The 20,362-nt window shown below is 46.0% G+C and overlaps 1 protein-coding gene across 7 annotated transcripts in view; it reads right to left on the reverse strand.

Moving 5' to 3' along the window:
• Positions 1–20,362, reverse strand: part of DOCK6 (dedicator of cytokinesis 6) — a 299,047-nt gene that overhangs the window by 171,786 nt on the left and 106,899 nt on the right. For all 7 annotated transcript variants that reach the window (XM_073622622.1, XM_073622618.1, XM_073622617.1 and 4 more), the window contains exons 9-10: positions 19,291–19,440; positions 1,120–1,200 (exon numbers count right to left, since the gene is read on the reverse strand). In XM_073622622.1, the coding sequence (XP_073478723.1) occupies positions 1,120–1,200; positions 19,291–19,440 (231 nt within the window). The remainder of the gene's footprint in view (positions 1–1,119; positions 1,201–19,290; positions 19,441–20,362) is intronic.

Genomic DNA, 20,362 nt, shown 5'->3' on the forward strand with positions numbered 1-20,362 from the left:
TTCCAGCATGTTCCTTTGACAGAAAGACATCTGTACACACTGACCGACTTTCGGATGGATTCTGTTGAACCGGCCAATAATCAGCCCGTGTGTTCTCAAGCCTTAAAGTGTAATTCCACATTTTTTGAGAAAAGAACCTTCCCCTCTGGCTGATTTATGTACATTGCAAGGATTTTAACAAACTTTGTTGCAGATTCCTACCTTTTGTTATTCTGAAGAAATCCCTGTGTGTTTGTCTGTGTCCATGTGGGAAAGTGAGCCTAATTGGAGTGGTTTTATAATTATCAATCAGCTGTTCACCTGCAAAGGTCTACTGAGGAAAGCTGCTGGGCCTGCATGCCTTTAGCTGTGATCTCCTAGTGGAAGTATCTCATGAAAAATGACATTTTTTGTTGCTGGAGATACCTGAAATCTGACTTGTATCTTAGTGCAGACTTCTGGGAAAATTGGTGAGCCAATCACACAAGCATGAAATTATGTTTTTTGGGTGGCGTTCTGCATACATTCTGTGTACAGAACACATCCAGGTTGCCATATTGCATTGCATTGTCAGAAAATTACAGCGCTATAGATTGAAAAGGAAACGTAATTTTTAATAACATATGCTATTTTATTTTTTCTTTATCCCTGTGTCTCTCCGCGCCCCCCCTCCCCCCCCCACGAAATTGGAGTTACCGTTTAACCTGGCCATAGATGGGTAGAATTATGTATGAAGGTTCTAAGAAAGCTTGTTAAGTTTTCTAATCAAAACTGGGTCAAATCGACATTCGTTTTCAACCACAGTGACGTAGGATTGGAAATTTTTCACAAACTAACACATTTCTAACAGTGTATGTGGTTTTCATTTGGTAAGGTCCATTTATTTCAAAATCAAAAGTTAAACGGAAAAAAATCTTTTGAACGACAAATGTTCTGAGAATTTTCGTACTATTTTTCCTAAAACTTTTCCTAAGAATTTTTGTTTATTATTTATTTTAAATATGGTGGATTGTAAAGATATAAATAGTGTGAGACTTCAGCTGAGCTTTATTATTCCTGATCTCCTTTTCTTACAGTCTTTGTCAAGTTGGCTATACTTTGCCATGCACCACATAGACCTTGCAATAAATCTTTTCTTACCTTGATGCCGTCACTCTCTTTTAAGACCATGTACGGCTCACAGCATTCCCCGATGTCTCCCTGCTGTAGGACCTTCTCCAGCTAAAATAGAACACAGAACCCATTCATATACATCACAAAGAAATTGAACATACACACAAATGTGCACAGTGCAACATATACACATCACACTGTGATATCTATGTAAAGGCATGACAAGGTGTATGACCTCGGTGGAATAAAACGGAGCTGACCATACATAGGAGGTCTTTCTTATCAAACAATGTACACGGGGGAAACTCAAGGCACCCAAACCATTTGTCATTTTGGAAAGGAGAACTTTCTACTACCATATACCATGGCTTGGTTCGCCCTCTCTCATGGGCTTTCCCTTTGGGGGAGCCCCACCTATTACTTGATACAAAAAAAGAAGAAATAGACTCCTGCGCACAAGTGGTCAACCAGATGGATGGAAGGACGACACAGGCCTTGCTGCCCTCAAGGATGGGGAATCCTAACAAACAAAGAAATAAAAAGAGAGAGGGGCGCACCGGCCATGTGCATTATCTTTTGTAAAACATTTATTGAATAAAATGATAAAAGAAATTACTCACAAGCAGTAGTAAAATCTGGTGTCATAAAACTCGAGCAACAACAAGCAGCTTGGTGGTGATGATGAGCGAAGCCTTCCAAAGGTCTTAGAGGAACATGTAAGCTTCACTACTAGCTGACGCGTTTCGAAGGGCACGTCCCTTCTTCATCAGAGCTCAGCAGTGAACCCTCCTTCAACACTCCCTGTATATATATATACAGGGAGTGTTGAAGGAGGGTTCACTGCTGAGCTCTGATGAAGAAGGGACGTGCCCTTCGAAACGCGTCAGCTAGTAGTGAAGCTTACATGTTCCTCTAAGACCTTTGGAAGGCTTCGCTCATCATCACCACCAAGCTGCTTGTTGTTGCTCGAGTTTTATGACACCAGATTTTACTACTGCTTGTGAGTAATTTCTTTTATCATTTTATTCAATAAATGTTTTACAAAAGATAATGCACATGGCCGGTGCGCCCCTCTCTCTTTTTATTTCCACCTATTACTTGGGTTGGTCTGTTTCAGCAGACCTCCCAGCAGTCTGTCGAAACAGAGGTTTCAGCCAGATGGACCATGTGAGATACCCCAGTCCCCTTCTGGAGCCTAACGCCCTGGGGGATCAGGGCTAGGGTCCTTTCTCTTTGGAGGAGGACTATGTGTACACTCTGTGCACGTTTTGGTTTTCACTTTTTTGGTGTACACTTTTTTTTTTTTTTGCACCGGGTGGAGTCTGAGTGTGTTCACACACCACGGGCATAAATTAAAAAAAAAAAATTCAAATTAGACTTACCGGTAACTTGTTTTCCAGGAGTCTTTCAGGACAGCACCTGAGAGAGTAGCTCCACCCACTAGGAAACACCAACTCCACCAAATTTTAATAGGAGGCTTCTCCCCACAGCACGTCAGTTGCAGCAGAGTACCCCCGGCCCAAGCTGGAACACATAATCAGAATATGGTTAGTCACAGCATATATAAACAAGAAAAGGGTGGGTCGTTGCTGTCCTGAAAGACTCCTGGAAAACAGGTTACCGGTAAGTCTAACTTGAATTTTCCCTAAACGTCTTTCAGGACAGGGCTTGAGAGGATAATGGAGACTTACCAACTAGGGAAGGACATCAGCCTGCAGGACCTTTCTGCCAAATGCCTGATCACCGGCTGACAGAAGATCCAGTCTGTAATGACGGACAAACGTTAGGTAACTTGACCACGTAGCCACCTTACAAATTTGATCTGGGGTGGCACCAGCTTTTTCTGCCCATGTAGTGGCCAGAGTTCTAGTAGAGTGTGCTCGTAATCCCATTTGGGAATAAGCTTCTGAAATAGCTGATTTTAGCCATCTAGCAATTGACCCCTGTGATGCTCGGCGGCCATTTCTGTTGCCAGAAAAAATAACAAATAAAGAGTCCGAAGACCTAAAGTCCCTTGTTACTTCCAAGTAATGTAATAAAATTCTTCTTACATCTAAGTTATGGAATAAATTCTCCTTTTTTCCCCAGAAGGATTTGAACAAAAAGTTGTCAGGATGATTTTCTGCGACCTGTTATGAACTAATGCTACTTTTGGCAAAAACCCCGGATCTGTTTTAGGTACAATCCTGTCTGGGTAAATTAACAAATAAGGTTCCTTTACTGATAGAGCGTGTAGTTCACCGATTCTTCTTGTGGATGTAGCCGCAACTAAGAATACCGTTTTGAGCATTAAATTCCTTAACGAGATTGTCTAACGGTTCAAAAGGATCTTTTGTGAAGGCTTGCAAAACTACTGACAGGTCCCATTTAGGAAAATGTTTAGTAGGAGCTGGTCTGGACCTAGTAAGTGCCTTAAAGAATCTTGTAACCAAAGGAACTGAAGAAATTGGTCTTTCTAGGTACACTCCCAGGGCAGCCACTTGCACTTTGATGCCCTGTACACACGAGCAAACTTTTCGACCGGACTGGTCCGACGGACCGAATCCGGCGGACAATCCGACCGTGTGTGGGCTTCATCGGACCTTCAGCAGACTGTTTCTGTTGAAAATCTGACGGACTTTAGATTTGGAACATGTTTCAAATCTTTACGTCGGAACTCTGCCAGATCCAGTTCCTATCGAGAAATCCTCTCGTCTGTATGCTAGTCCGACGGACGAAAACCGATGCTAGGGCAGCTATTGGCTACTAGCTATGAACTTCCTTATTTTAGTCCGGTGTACGTCATCACGTACGAATCCGTCGGACTTTGGTGTGATCGTGTGTAGGCAAATCCGTTCATTCGGAAGTCCGTCGGAAAGACTGTTGGACCTTTGTTGCCGAAAAGTCCGCCCGTGTGCACAGGGCATTAGAGTGCTAATCGCAAGACCTTTGTCTGCGCCATTTTGTAGAAATTCCAAAACTGACACAATAGGGGTTATTTACGAAAGGCAAATCCACTTTGCACTACGAGTGCAAACTACAAGTGCAAAGTACACTTGAAATTGCACTGAAAGTGCACTTGGAAGTGCAGTCGCTGTAGATCCGAGGGGGACATGCAAGGAAAATAAAGAACAGCATTTTAGCTTGCACGTGATTGGATGATAAAATCAGAAGAGCTTCCCCTCATTTCAGACCTACCCCTCAGATTTACAGTGACTGCACCGACACCAAAAGTTGTAGGCTCTCCAAACTTTATCGTAAATATCTCTAGTTACTTTCTTTCTACTGGCGAGTACAGTGGATACTAGAGGCTCTGACAATCCTTTGTTCCTTAACAGCTGCTCCTCAGATACCAGGCGGTGAGGCTTAATCTGGCTATATCCAGGTGGTATACTATACTATATACTTTTGGTAATTGTCTCCTATCCATCTGTACATCTCTACTGAACTGACTTTGCTGTTACATATTTTTGGTAATTGTCTCCTGCTGCCATATCTTTAAACTTTCATATTTACTGCTAGCTCTATAACAAACACACTGCAATAGCAATATTACTGGTGATTGATTCTCAACTCCATGCGGCTTGAGTGATCAAGAGAGGTAATTAGCTTTACGACCCTAGCCTGTGTTTGTAGCTGGTCTAGCACTGGCCATCTCCTCCCCATATTCAGGTGTCTCACATCAGACCCAATAATGACCAACTGAGAAATGCATCCCAGCTTAGTCTCCCTATAAATTTATGGCAGCTTATGGGGTGGCGCAGACATCATGGCTCTGTCACGAGTGATGCACAGTTTCACCTACGCAGTTTAACGAAAGCAGGATAATTAAAGCTGCATGAACAACAACAAGAACTCTGCTCCACTCTGCAAGACGACAAGCAAACCAGCTTTAACATTTATTTTATATTAGGTTAGTTTCCCACTCTCTATCCACTAACATGCTCCTTATTCTCTTCCTTCTCACATTGGTGTCTTCTATCCTCAAATTATCTTTACTCTACCCCTCCTCTCTTCCCTGCAGCATGCACATATCGCCCTCACTCCTACCCTCTCCCTACTATGGCAGCCATCATTTCCTGCATTTGCTGCACCCACATGCTGACATAAACACCAGGGCCATTAGACACGTGCGCTCATGCACATCCCACTCCCACCTTGCCTTCCTCGCCCTCCTCCTTCTCCTAGTCTCAGGTGATATTTCTCCTAATCCTGGTCCACCATTTTCCAAATGCAAGCAAATATCCAATACCCCCCCCCCCCCTCTGGCAACCACCGCAATAATTTCTATCCCCCTGCTTCCTCAAAGCACCCCACCAATCTCATGCGCCCTTTGGAACACCCGCTCCATCTGTAACAAGCTAACATCTGTACATGACCTCTTCATCTCTCATGGCTTGAACATACTCGCCATAACAGAAACCTGGCTTCAAAATTTTGACTCAGCTTCTCCTGCTGCCCTCTCCCATGGTGGTCTCCATTGGACTCCCCCAGACCCAACAGACAGAAAGGAGGTGGAGTTGGCTTCCTTCTATCCCCACAAAGCACCTTCCAAGTCCTTCCTGTCCCTCCCTCTCTATCCCTCTCTTCCTTCGAGATGCACTGTATTCATCTGTTTTCTCCCATTTCTCTGAGAATTTCAGCAATTTATAGGCCTCCAGGACCGGTATCGCACTTTCTTGATGACTTTGCTGCCTGGCTACCCTACTTTCTCTCCTCTGAAATACCCACCATTTATCCTGGTTGACTTTAACATTCCTGTCAACGTTAACAGCCCAACTACAGCTAAACTTCTCGACTTAACCTCATCTTTTGACCTAACCCAATGGACACATACTTCCACTCACTCCAATGGTAATACCCTTGACCTTGTATTCTCCCATCTCTGCAACCCTGGCAACCTCACAAACACCCCCTTTCCTCTCTCTGATCACAACCTCATTACTTTCACTGTATCCTTGCCTCCAACCACCCATCCCTCCAAGCAGCAAACAATTACCGTATTTATCAGCGTATAACACGCACCGGCGTATAACACGCACCCCAAGTTTAGGAGGGAATTTTAAGGAAAAAAACACTTTTAGGAGGAAAAAAAACTTACATTTAAATGCCCATCATTGCAGCCTTCTCAGTGCAGCCATGTCAGTGCCAGCCTTGTCAGTGCCAGCCTTCCCCAGTGCCAACCTTCCCCAGTGCCAGCCTTCCCCAGTGCCAGCCTTCCCCAGTGCCAGCCTTCCCCAGTGCAGCCTTCCCCAGTGCAGCCTTGCCCCAGTGCAGCCTTCGATCCTGTGATCCCCTGCCATCCTGGGCTTCAAAATCGCCGACCGCGATTTGAAAATGGCGCCACCGGCCCGAAATACACAGAGCCGGTCCTCGGCTCTTCTCGGCGGCTCTCGTACACTTTCGGCTCCACTCGAAGTCCCGCCCGGGATGGGCGTGACTGTGAGCGGAGCTATCCGAACCTAGCCGAGTACACTCGGCTAGGTTCGGGCGGCGCTCGAGTGAAGCCGAAAGTGGCCGAGAAGATCGGAGGACGGCTCTGTGTATTTCGGCGCTGGCAGCGCCATTTTCAAATCGCGATCGGCGATTTTGAAGATCTGGCAGCTCAGGATCGCAGGGGATCGGCGTATAACATGCACCCGCGATTTTCCCCTGATTTTAAGGGAAAAAAGTGCGTGTTATACGCCGATAAATACGGTACTTGTAGAAACCTTCGCCACTTTAACCCTTCTCTTCTCTATTCTGCTACTGACCACCTATATGACATAATCTCTCCCCTGTCCTGTCCTGACCTGGCCACCTCTGTCTACAACAGTTCACTCTCATCATCACTAGAGGCACTTGCTCCCCTAACCACACGCAGAATCAGGCCCCGACTGTTACAACCCTGGCAAACTGACAACACTAGAAATCTCAAGAGACATTGCCGTGTTCTTGAACGACTGTGGCGTAAAACCAAATGCCTGCAAGACTTCACCCTATATAAATCTGCCCTTCTAAAATACAATTTATGCCTCCATGCTGCCAAACAAGCCTACTTTGTCTCTCTTATTAATTCCTTGTCATCCAGTCCCCGTCGGCTCTTCTCAACCTTTAACTCTCTGCTTCGTCCCCAACCCCCTCTACCCACTAACTCACTCACTGCCCAAGAGATTGCCAATCACTTCAAAGACAAGATCGATGCAATTCGTGAGGACATCTCCACTGTGCGTATGTCTTCCCCACCCAACATACCTTGCCTAGCAGCACATTCAACACTCTCCTCTTTTAAATTGGCTACTACGGAAGAGGTTACAAACATTTTCTCGGATGCCCACCTAACCAATTGTCCCTTGGATCCTGTTCCCTCACAACTACTACGCTCACCCTCTTCTTCTATCCTATACTTCCTCACCCACATCTTCAATCTCTCCCTCTCTAGTGGCATCTTCCCCTCCCCTCCAAAACATGCGCAGATCACTCCCATTCTTAAAAAGCCTTCACTGGACCCTACCAACCTGAACAACTTAAGACCCATCTCATTGCTCCCATTCACCTCTAAACTTCTAGAACGCTTAGTCTACAACCGTCTTAGCTCCTACCTCAATGAAAATAACCTTCTTGACCCCTTACAGTCTGGCTTTCACTCGCAGCACTCCACGGAAACTGCCGTACTAAAACTCACTAACGATTTACTAACTGCTAAAACCAACAGCCAGTACTCCATACTCCTACTACTTGACCTCTCTGCGGCCTTTGATACTGTTGACCACCCGCTCCTTCTCAATAAACTACATTCCCTTGGCCTCCGAGATTCTGCTCTATCCTGGTTCTCTGCCTATCACAACTTTAAACTGGAAAAATTACTGCGCTATCCCAAAAGAACAATAAATGATGTGAGAAAATAGCTGCAATTACAAATGTGAGACACATCCACTTGAAAAACAGAAAATAGCTGCGCTGCAATTTGTGAAATAAAATCAAAAATAAGATAATGTGATCACCTTATTATATACAAATTATACATCCATATATCTAGTGAGCTCACAGTGAAACGACAGTTTGATTGTCCTCATGATTGAAAAAATTGACCAATAGAATCAATGAACATATACAGTCCAATTGCAAAGTGCATAAAATGAAAAGTTCATTTAAATAGAGTAATCTTTGCATAGGAGAGGAAAACAGTCGTCCAAACTGTGTGTGACATGCGACTTTATCACCCGAATAAGTGTGGTGGCAGAAAGGTTCCTCCACCTTTAAATAAACTGCCCCTTACCGACTCCTTTGATCTCTTGTTAGGAGATCATGCGGGCGTGTGGCTGTCTACCCCAGCCTCAGGTCTAAGCTGTGAATGGATCCCACATAAACCTCCTTGACAGGAATCTTCTAAACGATGGATGGGCACTTGTTCCCCATGGAAACATAAGTAAAGAAAGCTTCTTGTCCTGGCCTGCATCGGTCTGGAGGAGGAGGTTCCTCCTCCGGACCGATGCAGGCCAGGACAAGAAGCTTTCTTTACTTATGTTTCCATGGGGAACGAGTGCCCATCCATCGTTTAGAAGATTCCCTTGATCTCTCGCCTTGACTACTGCAACTCCCTTCTCATTGGCTTACCTCTCCTACCCCTCTTCAGTCTATCATGAATGCTGCTGCCAGACTTATCCACCTTACCAACCGCTCAGTGTCTGCCAACCCTCTACTCCAATCCCTACACTGGCTCCCAATCACCCAGCGAATTAAAGTCAAAATACTAACTACAACATACAAAGCCATACACAACTCTGCCCCGAGCTACATCACTAATCTTGTCTCCAAATATCACCCAAATCGACCTCTCCGCTCTTCTCAAGACCTCCTGCTTTCAAGCTCTCTCATCTCCTCCTCCCATGCTCGTCTCCAGGATTTCTCCAGAGCCTCTCCCATCCTCTGGAACTTGCTACCTCCATCTATCCGGCTATCCCCTACTCTTGCTACCTTCAGGCGATCCCTGAAAACTCATCTCTTCAGGAAAGCCTATCGCGTCTCCAACTAATCTCCTACCACTTCCACCAGCTCATTTTCCACAGTTACAACCTTTTGTACCACCTGCCCCACCCTATTAGATTGTAAGCTCTTCTGAGCAGGGCCTTCTTAATCCTCTTTTATTTTATTGTATTATAACTGTATTGTCTCCTATTTATATTGTAAAGCGCTGCGTAAACTGTTGGCGCTATATAAATCCTGTATAATAATAATAATAATGATAATAATAGACCTTGAAGTAGTAAGTCCTGTCTGAGAGGAAGCTGCCAGAATGGTTTGACTGTCATTTGTAGAATGGAGGAAAACCAGGCCCCTTTCGGCCAGAACAGAGTGATGAGAATTACCGACACTTTTTCCTTTTGTAGTTTCCTTAATACCAGTGGAATTAGCTGAAAAGGCATAGCCCGGATGAAAGTTCCAGGGATGTGATAAGGTATCTATCCCTAGTGAGCCGCTGTCTCGGTGCAGAGAAAAGAACTGAGGAAGCTGAGCGTTTTCTTTTGACGCAAACAAGTCCACTTGTGGACACCCCTACATCCTGGTGATCAATGAAAATATTTCTGGATTCAAGTTCCATTCTGCTTCTGCTACTTCGTTTAGTGTGCCTTTGAGATGCACTGCTGACAGGGAGAGTAAATGATTCTCTGCCCACTCCAGGATTTCCGTTGACAGCAATAGAAGAGCCTTGCTCCTTGTGCCTCCCTGTTTGTTCAGGTATGCCATGGTAGTGGCATTGTCTGATAGAATCTGCACGTGGGACCCCTGGAGGTTTGGCGAGAAGGCAGCCAGTGCTAGGGTGACTGCTTTTAACTCCCTCCAGGTTGAGGACCTTCCTGCTTCGGATCGGGACCAAATTCCATGACCTATACTTTGATCCCAGTGGGCCCCCCATCCCCAACTGCTGGCGTCTGTTGTGACTCTTTTTTCGGTCGGGAAAGACCATAGTAAGCCCTTTGACAAAACTGACTGACTTCTTCACCACCAAAGGGTCCTCTTGAACTTGGTGGGAGCTTTACTTTTGTGTCTTAGTTTTCTGGGCTGTTATCCCAAACCTTTAAGAGCCTCGCCCATTGAATGGCCGGCATTGTCGAAATTATGGTTCCCAGGGCTGACATCAGTGGCGGAACTATATGGGGGGCAATGCAGTCGCACTGGTGATTGGGCCCTGTCGTTCTGTGGAGGGGCCCCCCCAAGACCCGGCATCTCCCCCTGCACCCCTGACTGTCTGTTTAAAATGCAGGGGGGGAGGTGGGATGTGGCGATCGGCAGCTCTATGGTGCCCATGAGCTGCAGGATCTCCCCGGGGCTTGAAATTCTCTCTATCAAATGTATACAGTGGAGAGGGGAGGGGTCTCTGACCTGGGCCTCTTCAGTGAGTCGCTCTGCTTCTACACACTTGATGATACATGCCCGCGTCAGAGGCCCCTCCCCTCTCCAGTGGATACAGTCCCATTAAAAGACAAGCCCCATGGAGATCCCGCCGCCCGTGGACACCATAGAGCTGCCTCCCACTAGGTGGAGGGGGGGGTACAGAGGTGTGCCGGGGGTCCAAGGTGCACAGCGGAGACCAGTCAGGTACAGGTGAACCTCTGGAAGGGGGGTAACTGTCTGGGGACCCTGATGTAAGCGGGGGCTCACTGGGGGCCCTGAAGTAAGGGGGGCCGTCTGGGGACCCTGATGTAAGGGGGGCTCTCTGGGGACCTAAAGTAAGGTGGGGCCTCGGGGGACCTTGATGTAAGGGGGGGCCCTCTGGGGACCCTGATGTAAGGGGAGGCTCTCTGGGGACCCTGATGTAAAGGGGGGCTCTCTGGGGACCCCGATATAAGGGGGGGCCCTCTGGGGACCCTGAAGTAAGAGGGGGGGTCTCTGATGTAAGGGGAGACTCTCTGGTGACCCTGATGTAAGGAAGGGGCTCTCTGGGGACCCTGATGTAAGGAAGGGGCTCTCTGGGGACCCTGATGTAAGGAAGGGGCTCTCTGGGGGGCCCTGAAGTAAGGGGGGCCGTCTGGGGACCCTGATGTAAGCAGGGCTCTCTGGGGACCCTAAAGTAAGGTGGGGCCTCTGGGGACCTTGATGTAAGGGGGGGCCCTCTGGGGACCCTGATGTAAGGCGGGGCTCTCTGGGGACCCTGATATAAGGGGGGGGCCCTCTGGGGACCCTGAAGTAAGGGGGGCCCTCTGGGGACCCTGAAGTAAGGGGGGGGGTCTCTGATGTAAGGAAGACTCTCTGGGGACCCTGATGTAAGGAAAGGGCTCTCTGGGGACCCTGATGTAAGGAAGGGGCTCTCTGGGGACCCTGATGTAAGGAAGGGGCTCTCTGGGGACCCTGATGTAAGGAAGGGGCTCTCTGGGGACCCTGATGTAAGGAGGGGGCTCTCTGGGGACCCTGATGTAAGGAAGGGGCTCTCTGGGGACCCTGATGTAAGGAAGGGGCTCTCTGGGGACCCTGATGTAAGAAGGGGCTCTCTGGGGACCCTGATGTAAGAAGGGGCTCTCTGGGAACCCGGATGTAAGGAAGGGGCTCTTTGGGGACCCTGATGTAAGAGGGGTGGCTCTCTGGAGACTCTGATGCAAAGGCAGGCTCTCTGGAGACCCTAATGTAAGGGGGAGCTCCCTGGGGACCCTAATGTAAGGGGGAGCTCCCTGGGGACCCTAATGTAAGGGGGAGCTCCCTGGGGACCCTAATGTAAGGGGGAGCTCCCTGGGGACCCTGATGTAAGGGGGAGCTCTCTGGGGACCCTGATGTAGGGGGGGAGCTCCCTGGGGACCCTGATGTAGGGGGGGAGCTCCCTGGGGACCCTGATGTACGGGGGGGAGCTCCCTGGGGACCCTGATGTACGGGGGGAGGCTCTCTGGGGACCCTGATGTAAGGGGGGGGGGGGGCTCTCTGGGGATCCTAATGTAAGTAGGGAGGCTCTGAGGATCCTGTTAGGGGAGGCTCTCTGGGGACCCTGATGTAAGGGGGGATCTGCACTATGTAACAATATTTTATAATATATATATATATATATATATATATATATATATATATATATATATATATATATATATACACACACATACACACACACACATACATACACACACACACACATACTGTATATACATGTGTATGCCCGCCCAAGCGTATGACTTTCTTTAATTAGCTGCTATGGGCTCTAGCCTGAGATCTTTTGTAGACCTTGTGCACCATAGAGTTAAGCCTCTGGCTGACATAACCTTTCTGATTGATATCTTCTGGTTTGTTTGTAGCCTGGCTACTACACTCATGACTTTGTTTTTCTTTTCTTCTGGAAGAAAAAAACCTTTGTTCTACAGAATCTATTTGATAACCTAGAAACTGAACTTGCTGAGCTGGATTGAAATGTGATTTTTGAAGGTTCACAATCCAGCCCAAGGCTTCCAAATGATTGCGGCCTTGGCCAGGTCTACCTGCAATATTTCTCTGGAAGGGGCAAAAAAGAGGAGGTTGTCCAGGTAAGGGATTACCGAAATTCCTTGCAGACAGAAAAGAGCAAGAGCTTCTGTCATTACTGTTGTAAAAATGTGTGGGGCGGATGAAAGACCGAAAGGGACTGTAGATGCAGCACCTCCTTCCCTATATTTATTGCCAGCCTGATGAACTTTTGAGACTGAGAGGCTATATGCAGGTACGCATCTCTTAGATCGATTGATGCCATGAAGAATCCCTTGATTAAGAGATTTCTGACCAAAAAGAACTAAAGAGTAATGAACATCCAACTGGACCATAAGGGTTGCCAACATCCCTCAAATACAATATAAAGAGGGTACCCCCGAGTATATGGGACTTTAACAGCAACCACAGAAAAACACAATTATATAAAAAAAGATTTATTGAAATTCACAATATCATTAAAAAGAATTATGCATATTAGAAAATTTATACAAAATGATACAAAATCACTAAAAACACTGGCGTAAGTGGTAATAATGCATGACAGTTGTCCAGACGACCCGATGTGTTTCGAGACTATAAAAACGTCCCTTCATCAGGGGCAAGTCATGGAACAGGATCACACTGTACAATAGAATCAAAAATTAAACACATTAAGTAACATAGTACATAAATGAATAAATTTAACAGCTGCTATAAGTAGGCAAACAACACGGTGTAACAATCACATCAAAACAAATCAAAATCAAAATTTGTGTTTTTTTATATATGTTTTTTGTTTTGATATGATTTTGATTTGTTTTGATGTGATTGTTACACTTACACCAGTGTTTTTAGTGATTTTGTATAATTTGGTATACATTTTCTAATATGCATAATTCTTTTTAGTGATATTGTGAATTTCAATAAATCTTTTTTTATATAAAACCCTCTTTATATTATTCTGACCGAAAAGATAGAGTCCATGCGGAATCTCCTCTATCGGACTGACCTGTTTAAAAGTTTTAAGTTGAGAATGAGACAAAAGCCTCCTGACAATTTCTTTATCAGGGAAATATGGGAATAGAAACCCTCTGGAGATACCTGGATCACAACTCCCTATTGCATCAGATCCCCTAACAGGTTCTTCATGGCTAGGGCCTTTGTTGTGTCCCTTGGCACCTTTGTTACAAAGTATCTTTCTGGAGGAAGACCCGAAAGCTCTATTTTGTATCCCTGGGCCAGCATGTCTAGAATAAATGGGTTTTCTGTCATGCTTGCCCAATGAGGAAGGAATTTCTGAAGCCTACCTTCCACTGGCAATGACAGGTCATTGCGATTTATTGCTTGGCGCAGGAGGATGGAAAAGTGCATTCCCTCTGCCTTTTCCCCTTTGTGCCGACCAATTCCTTCTCTTCGGGCTTACTGCCTTGTCCCTGAGTTTTTTTAGGTCAAAAAGCCACTTGACTGGCTGCTTTTTCTTCTTAACAGGAAAAGATTTATTTTTTATCAGCTGTCCTATCTAGAACTGAATCTAGATCAGGACTGAATAAGAGACCTCCCATAAATGGGATTCCACACAATTTACTTTTGGACGCTGCGTCTCCTGGCCAGGTCTTCAGCCATAGGGCTCTCCTGGCTGAATTAGTTGGGGCGGATCAACACGGATCCGTCCCGTGTGAAAGGGGCCTTAGCAAGAACTCCATGTTTCTAGAAACGCAGGTAGTAGCAAAAGCCGGTTTGAGATTGCCAAGCCTTTTTAAGCTGTTGATCCATCCTTTTGTCTATAGGATCTTTTAATATTCCCATGTCTTCGAATGCTAAGTCGTCGATCTGGAAACTTGGGAAAATGCCGCGTCCAATTTAGGAACTTTGTTCCAAAGTGCCTCTGGGTCTTCACTGAAGGGAAGCATCATTTATGCGCTCTTGGGAAAAAAGGTTTTTTCTCTGGATCTGCCCATTCCTTTTTGATGGCTTCAGAGATTACTGAATGCACGGGAAAAGTGGGACTTTTTGTTTCACTAAGCCCTGCGTACATTCAGTCATGCTGCGATAATTCTTTCTTCTCTTCACCTAAACCCAATGTTGCATAGACTGCTTTCAATGGACTGTCTACTTGTTCTAAGGACAGTTTGTATCTTGAAGGTGCATCTTCTGCCCCTTCCTCCTCCTCTTCCCTGGAGTGAGAGGGGGAATGCTCCCCTTGGGTAGGAGGACCAGCTTCAGCCTCCACCACTGGGATTAATTGTGAATCCTGAGAGGATCCTGAGGTAGTTGGCTGACTCAGGGATGGTGTTATAAGAGAAGAGTGATAAGATTGGATAGTAGCATCTAGCTCTTTCTTAAAGGAGGCAATTAAATTGCTGCATGCAGAAGAAGCTTCTTCCTTAACTAAGGAGTCAATGCAAATTTGACACAAAGTCTTCTTCCAACCCTCAGGAAAGTTCGTTTTACACAAGGAACATCACCTTTTCCCTTTTTGCTTTTAGCTTGCCAAAAAACGACAAAAAAAAAAAGAACACCAGAGCATCCCAGTGAGTCAAACATGCCTCCTAACGGGCTCACCACAGGTGCACAGGTAGTACTACAGCCAACTCCCTGTGCCCAGACAGGCTCCAGCCACCAGGGGGAAAAAATGGAAAGAGAGCGGCACCACAGTATACAGGGCAGAGCCCCCATACTCTCTTACCTGGGCCTTGCTGGTGTCTGTGCCTGTCTCACTAGCCACTGCCACAGAGTCCATCATGGTGTTGCGTTGTTTGTGGCTTAGAACACCGGTTCCGGAGTCCATCAGCGCCGCTGCGCCAGACCGGAACCGGAATATAGGCACCAGGACCGCTCCTCCCCTCTCCCCCTGTGCAATTTTTGGCGGAAATGACGCTGCGCCCGGTAAGTAGACAGGAAAAAAGGAAATGCAGCTCACAAACACTCTGGAATGACACCGCCCTAGTAAGAACTGGTTCCAGGTGCTGGCTTTGCTGGTTTGCAGTGAGGTAGAAAGAAATCCTGGATAGCCGCACTCTGGGATAAGGACATCTTTATTTCAATAAAATCCAACAATACAGTCAATTAGCAGTCTACCACCCTGTACGTCTCTGCAATTGACTGTATTGTTGGATTTTATTGAAATAAAGATGTCCTTATAGCAGAGTGCGGCTATCCAGGATTTCTTTCTACCTCACTGCCTGTTCCCCGGTGCCGCCCCTTGTCGGATACCTAATTTCCGGCCGGCCGAGTCTCTACTCTGCCACCAAAAAGATGGCGGCGGCCTGTAGCGCCAAACATGCTGGGGAGCCCCGCGAACGGCAGCCACCGCCTAGGAGTGGCCCCAGAAACAGTCAAGCTCTCTCTGAGCTGAAGAGGAAGAAGAAGTCCACTTACCAGCTACCCTTGCTGCGGCGTGGGAGGGGCGGACTCTCTGGAAGCAAAAAGGTATGGTGGGGTAGGCAGTATGGCCTCTCAGGACAGCACCTAAGAGACCCTGACTCCCACTAGGCGTGCCCTTGCCGGAGGACACACAAAAACCAACAAGCTGTGGGGAGAAGCCTCCTTTTAAAATTTGGTGGAGTTGGTGTTTCCTGTTTCCTAGTGGGTGGAGCCAATCTCTCAGGTGCTGCCCTGAAAGACGTTTAGGGAAAAACATTTTCAGTAAGCAGCAGGGCAGCTTCTCAGCACAGGACCCAGAAGCTAGTGGAGATCACTGCAGTAGAGGTGCCTACTACAGTGATTTCAAGTCTACGGAGAGATTGGCAAGGTATGGTATATGCATTGTTACATTGATCCAAACAGTACCAATCTATGTATAAAATATCCATACCTGGAAATCACATATGGATATCCATATCTGGAAATCACCTTTAACAATGTTGACCCAAACCATTTGTAAGTAGTTTACACCAGGGAACACATCTGTGCAAGTTGTTGTATAAAAGTGTAGGCAGTGTATTCTATACCCTTACATTTCAAATTTAACACAAAATAAACTTGACAAAAGAGGAAACAACTTGTTTTCTACCTAAGTACCTTTAGCCTGACTGGGAGAAATACCCGGGGTCCCCATACACATATAAGGATGCACAGTAATACTGCTCTGTGCATAACTCTCTAATCTGACAGATCAGACCAAGGAGCAGCACAAAGCCTGGCCAATCACGTATAACAATTTTTTTTCTAAATGTACCTTGGGAACCCCTCTGGAAAGTGGTATTGTTAGAAACAGTCAGGCTTTCTCTGGCCAGCCACCAGATAATCCTTTAGTGGTCAGAAATTGTAACTATTACTGGTGCTGTAAGTGACAAAATGCTAATAAGATCTAGAATACAAATTTGAGAAACATGTGGATGTGAGTCCCGGCTCTCAAAAACTGTTAACAGGACATGACCATATCATCTCGTTTAATACCACTCTTCTCCTCGGCCTTCCAAAAAGTTTCTAATGCTCCTTTAAAGGCTAAGTCCTCCTTTTGAAAAAAAATTAAGTGCACATTTTTTTCCTAAGGAGCCTGCAGAGCACTGCACGCACGATCAGCAGACTTCTGCAGACTCTCAGGATAGCTGTCTGCCCATACCTCCGATACAGACAGGCAGTTACTTGAGAGCAGGAAGATCAATGAACTACGAGAATGCTCACCAGCGCCTTTGCGGTTCATTAAGAACTACAAACCATCAGCCGCAATGGCTGATGGTACAGTGGGGCAAAAAAGTATTTAGTCAGCCACCAATTGTGCAAGTTTTCCCACTTAAAAAGATGAGAGAGGCCTGTAATTGTCATCATAGGTATACCTCAACTATGAGAGACAAAATGTGGAAACAAATCCAGACAATCACATTGTCTGGTTTTTGAATGAATTTATTTGCAAATTATGGTGGAAAATAAGTATTTTGTCAATATCAAAAGTTCATTTCAATACTTTGTTATATATTCTTTGTTGGCAATGACAGAGGTCAAACGTTTTCTGTAGGTCTTCACAAGGTTGTCACACACTGTTGCTGGTATGTTGGCCCATTCCTCCATGCAGATCTCCTCTAGAGCAGTGATGTTTTGGGGCTGTCGCTGGGCAACCCGGACTTTCAACTTCCTCCAAAGTTTTTCTATGGGGTTGAGATCTGGAGACTGGCTGAGCCACTCCAGGACCTTGACATGCTTCTTACGAAGCCACTCCTTCATTGCCCGGGTGGTATGTTTGGGATCATTGTCATGCTGAAAGACCCAGCCACGTTTCATCTTCAATGCCCTTGCTGATGGGAGGAGGTTTGCACTCAAAATCTCATGATACATGGCTCCATTCATTCTTTCATGTACACCGATCAGTCATCCTGTTTCCTTTGCAGAGCAACAGCCCCAAAGCATGATGTTGCCACCCCCATGCTTCACAGTAGGTTTGGTGTTCTTTGGTTGCAACTCAGCATTCTCTCTCCTCCAAACACGACGAGTTGTGTTTCTACCAAACAGTTCTACTTTGGTTTCATCTGACCATATGACATTCTCTCAATCCTCTTTTGGAACATCCAAATGCTGGGCCCGGCCATGTACTGGCTTAAGCAGGGGGACACGTCTGGCACTGCAGGATCTGAGTCCCTAGTGTGTTACTGATGGTAGCCTTTGTTACGTTGGTCCCAGCTCTCTGCAGGGCATTCACTAGGTCCCCCCGTGTGGTTCTGGGATTTTTGCTCACCGTTCTTGTGATCATTTTGACCCCACGGGGTGAGATCTTGCGTGGAGCCTCAGATCGAGGGAGATTATCAGTGGTCTTGTATGTCTTCCATTTTCTAATTATTGCTCCCACAGTTGATTTCTTCACACCAAGCTGCTTACCTATTGCAGATTCAGTCTTCCCAGCCTGGTGCAGGTCTACAATTTTGTTTCTGGTGTCTTAGACAGCTCTTTGGTCTTCACCATAGTGGAGTTTGGAGTGTGACTGTTTGAGGTTGTGGACAGGTGTCTTTTATACTGATAACAAGTTCAAACAGGTGCCATTAATACAGGTAATGAGTGGAGGACAGAGGAGCCTCTTAAAGAAGAAGATACAGGTCTGTGAGAGCCAGAAATCTTGCTTGTTTGTAGGTGACCAAATACTTATTTTTCACAATAATTTGCAAATAAATTCTTTCAAAAATCAGACAATGTGATTGTCTGGATTTGTTTCCACATTTTGTCTCTCATAGTTGAGGTATACCTATGATGACAATTACAGGCCTCTCTCATCTTTTTAAGTGGGAGAACTTGCACAATTGGTGGCTGATCAAATACTTTTTCGCCCCACTGTACTTGTAGTCTATTCATTTATAGGAAATTGTGATTGAATGATGCGGCCGTGTGGGTGGAGCCCCGTACAGCTTTGCCGTTTTCAAATTGTGACAGCAGGTGCAGGTAGAGGATCCACCGGCCGCTGTCACAGGGAGGGGAGGATCATGGGGGGGGGGGGGGGATGTTGGAACACATTACATGTTCCAAAGGTGAACTGATCCTTTAATGTGATAGCTGGTCACAATATTAAACAAGATTTCCATGAAACTTTCGCCTACTTTATTTCTGTATCTACTTATCATTTTGACATATAGTTTTCACTGATGGTGACCAATGCATTGAGTGGCCCAGGTTGATGACATGCTTATTTTAAGGAGTTTCCAGAAATGGGTTAAAAACTATTGAGGCAAACTGTATTTTTCAAGGGGCATCAGAAACAGACTCCCAGTCCTGATGAACACGACTATGTATGGCCAGATCTGTACAGCTAGCGATGTTAGGTATGTAATACACTATGGATATCACACAGACAGCAGAACATGGCGCTGACACTCCCAATGGATGTGGATAAAGCACCTTGATGACGAGATATATGTCAGGAGATGGGTATGTGATGGAGAAGATGGCTGATCTTGCCAGGGTGGAGGGTGCTGGGTGTCCACCTTGTGCCCGCAGCATGTTTTTCACTGTGTCAGAATTCAGGTCGAAGTGGAAAGCTTCGGATATCTAGGAAGCAAAAAACACAGATGTAAAGTTCTGAAAATTTGATATGAGAGAGAGAGAGAGAGAGGGAGAGAAAGAGAGAGAGAGAGAGAGAGAGAGAGAGAGAGAGAGAGAGAGAGAGAGAGACAGTTGCTGCCCCCTAAAACCAGTTCAAGTTCAAGTTTCAAGGAAGCTGACAGCATCGAGTGTTGTAGGCTGGGACTTATACCTGCAGAATGAACCCCAATATGTAAATACAAATTCAGACTAAAAGGGCATTTACAAACAGTTGTGCAAACAGTTTCATATGCAGCAATACATAAATGTTACACAATTGTATGCTATGTTGAAAAAATGTCAACAGTTTGCGACTGATCAGGATCTGATGAACTCATGCGATACTGACACGCAGGATGTGTGATGTGCAGCAAATACATATGTATATTTTAGTTTGAGGATAGACATATTGGACAAAACTGTATCTAAATCCAAAACATTTTTTTTATAGTTTTGGATAATCATATATTTGGGATCCTATATTTAATGACAACATCGTCATTAAGGCCGGTTTCACACTGGGGCGGTGGGTGCGTCGGCAGTAAAACGCCGCTATTTTTAGCGGCGCTTTACCGTCGGTGTTCGGCCGCTAGCCAGCGGTATAGCCGCGCTGCCCCATTGATTTCAATGGGCAGGAGCAGTGAAACAGCGGCGTATACATCGCTCCTTCACTGCTCCAAAGATGCTGCTAGCAGGACTTTTTTCCAGCCTCCTGCCAGCACACCGCTCCAGTGTGAGAGCCCTCGGGCTTTCACATTGGAGACACAGCAGCGGCTGTTTCAGGTCGGTTTGCAGGCGCTATTTTTAGCGCAATAGCGCCTGCAAAACGATCCAGTGTGAAAGGGGCCTTAGAAAGTGATGAGCAATCCAAAAATGTTTCCTTAGGAAA

The sequence above is a fragment of the Aquarana catesbeiana genome, linkage group LG03 (assembly GCF_042186555.1).
Source record: "Aquarana catesbeiana isolate 2022-GZ linkage group LG03, ASM4218655v1, whole genome shotgun sequence".
Taxonomy (NCBI): Eukaryota; Metazoa; Chordata; class Amphibia; order Anura; family Ranidae; genus Aquarana; species Aquarana catesbeiana.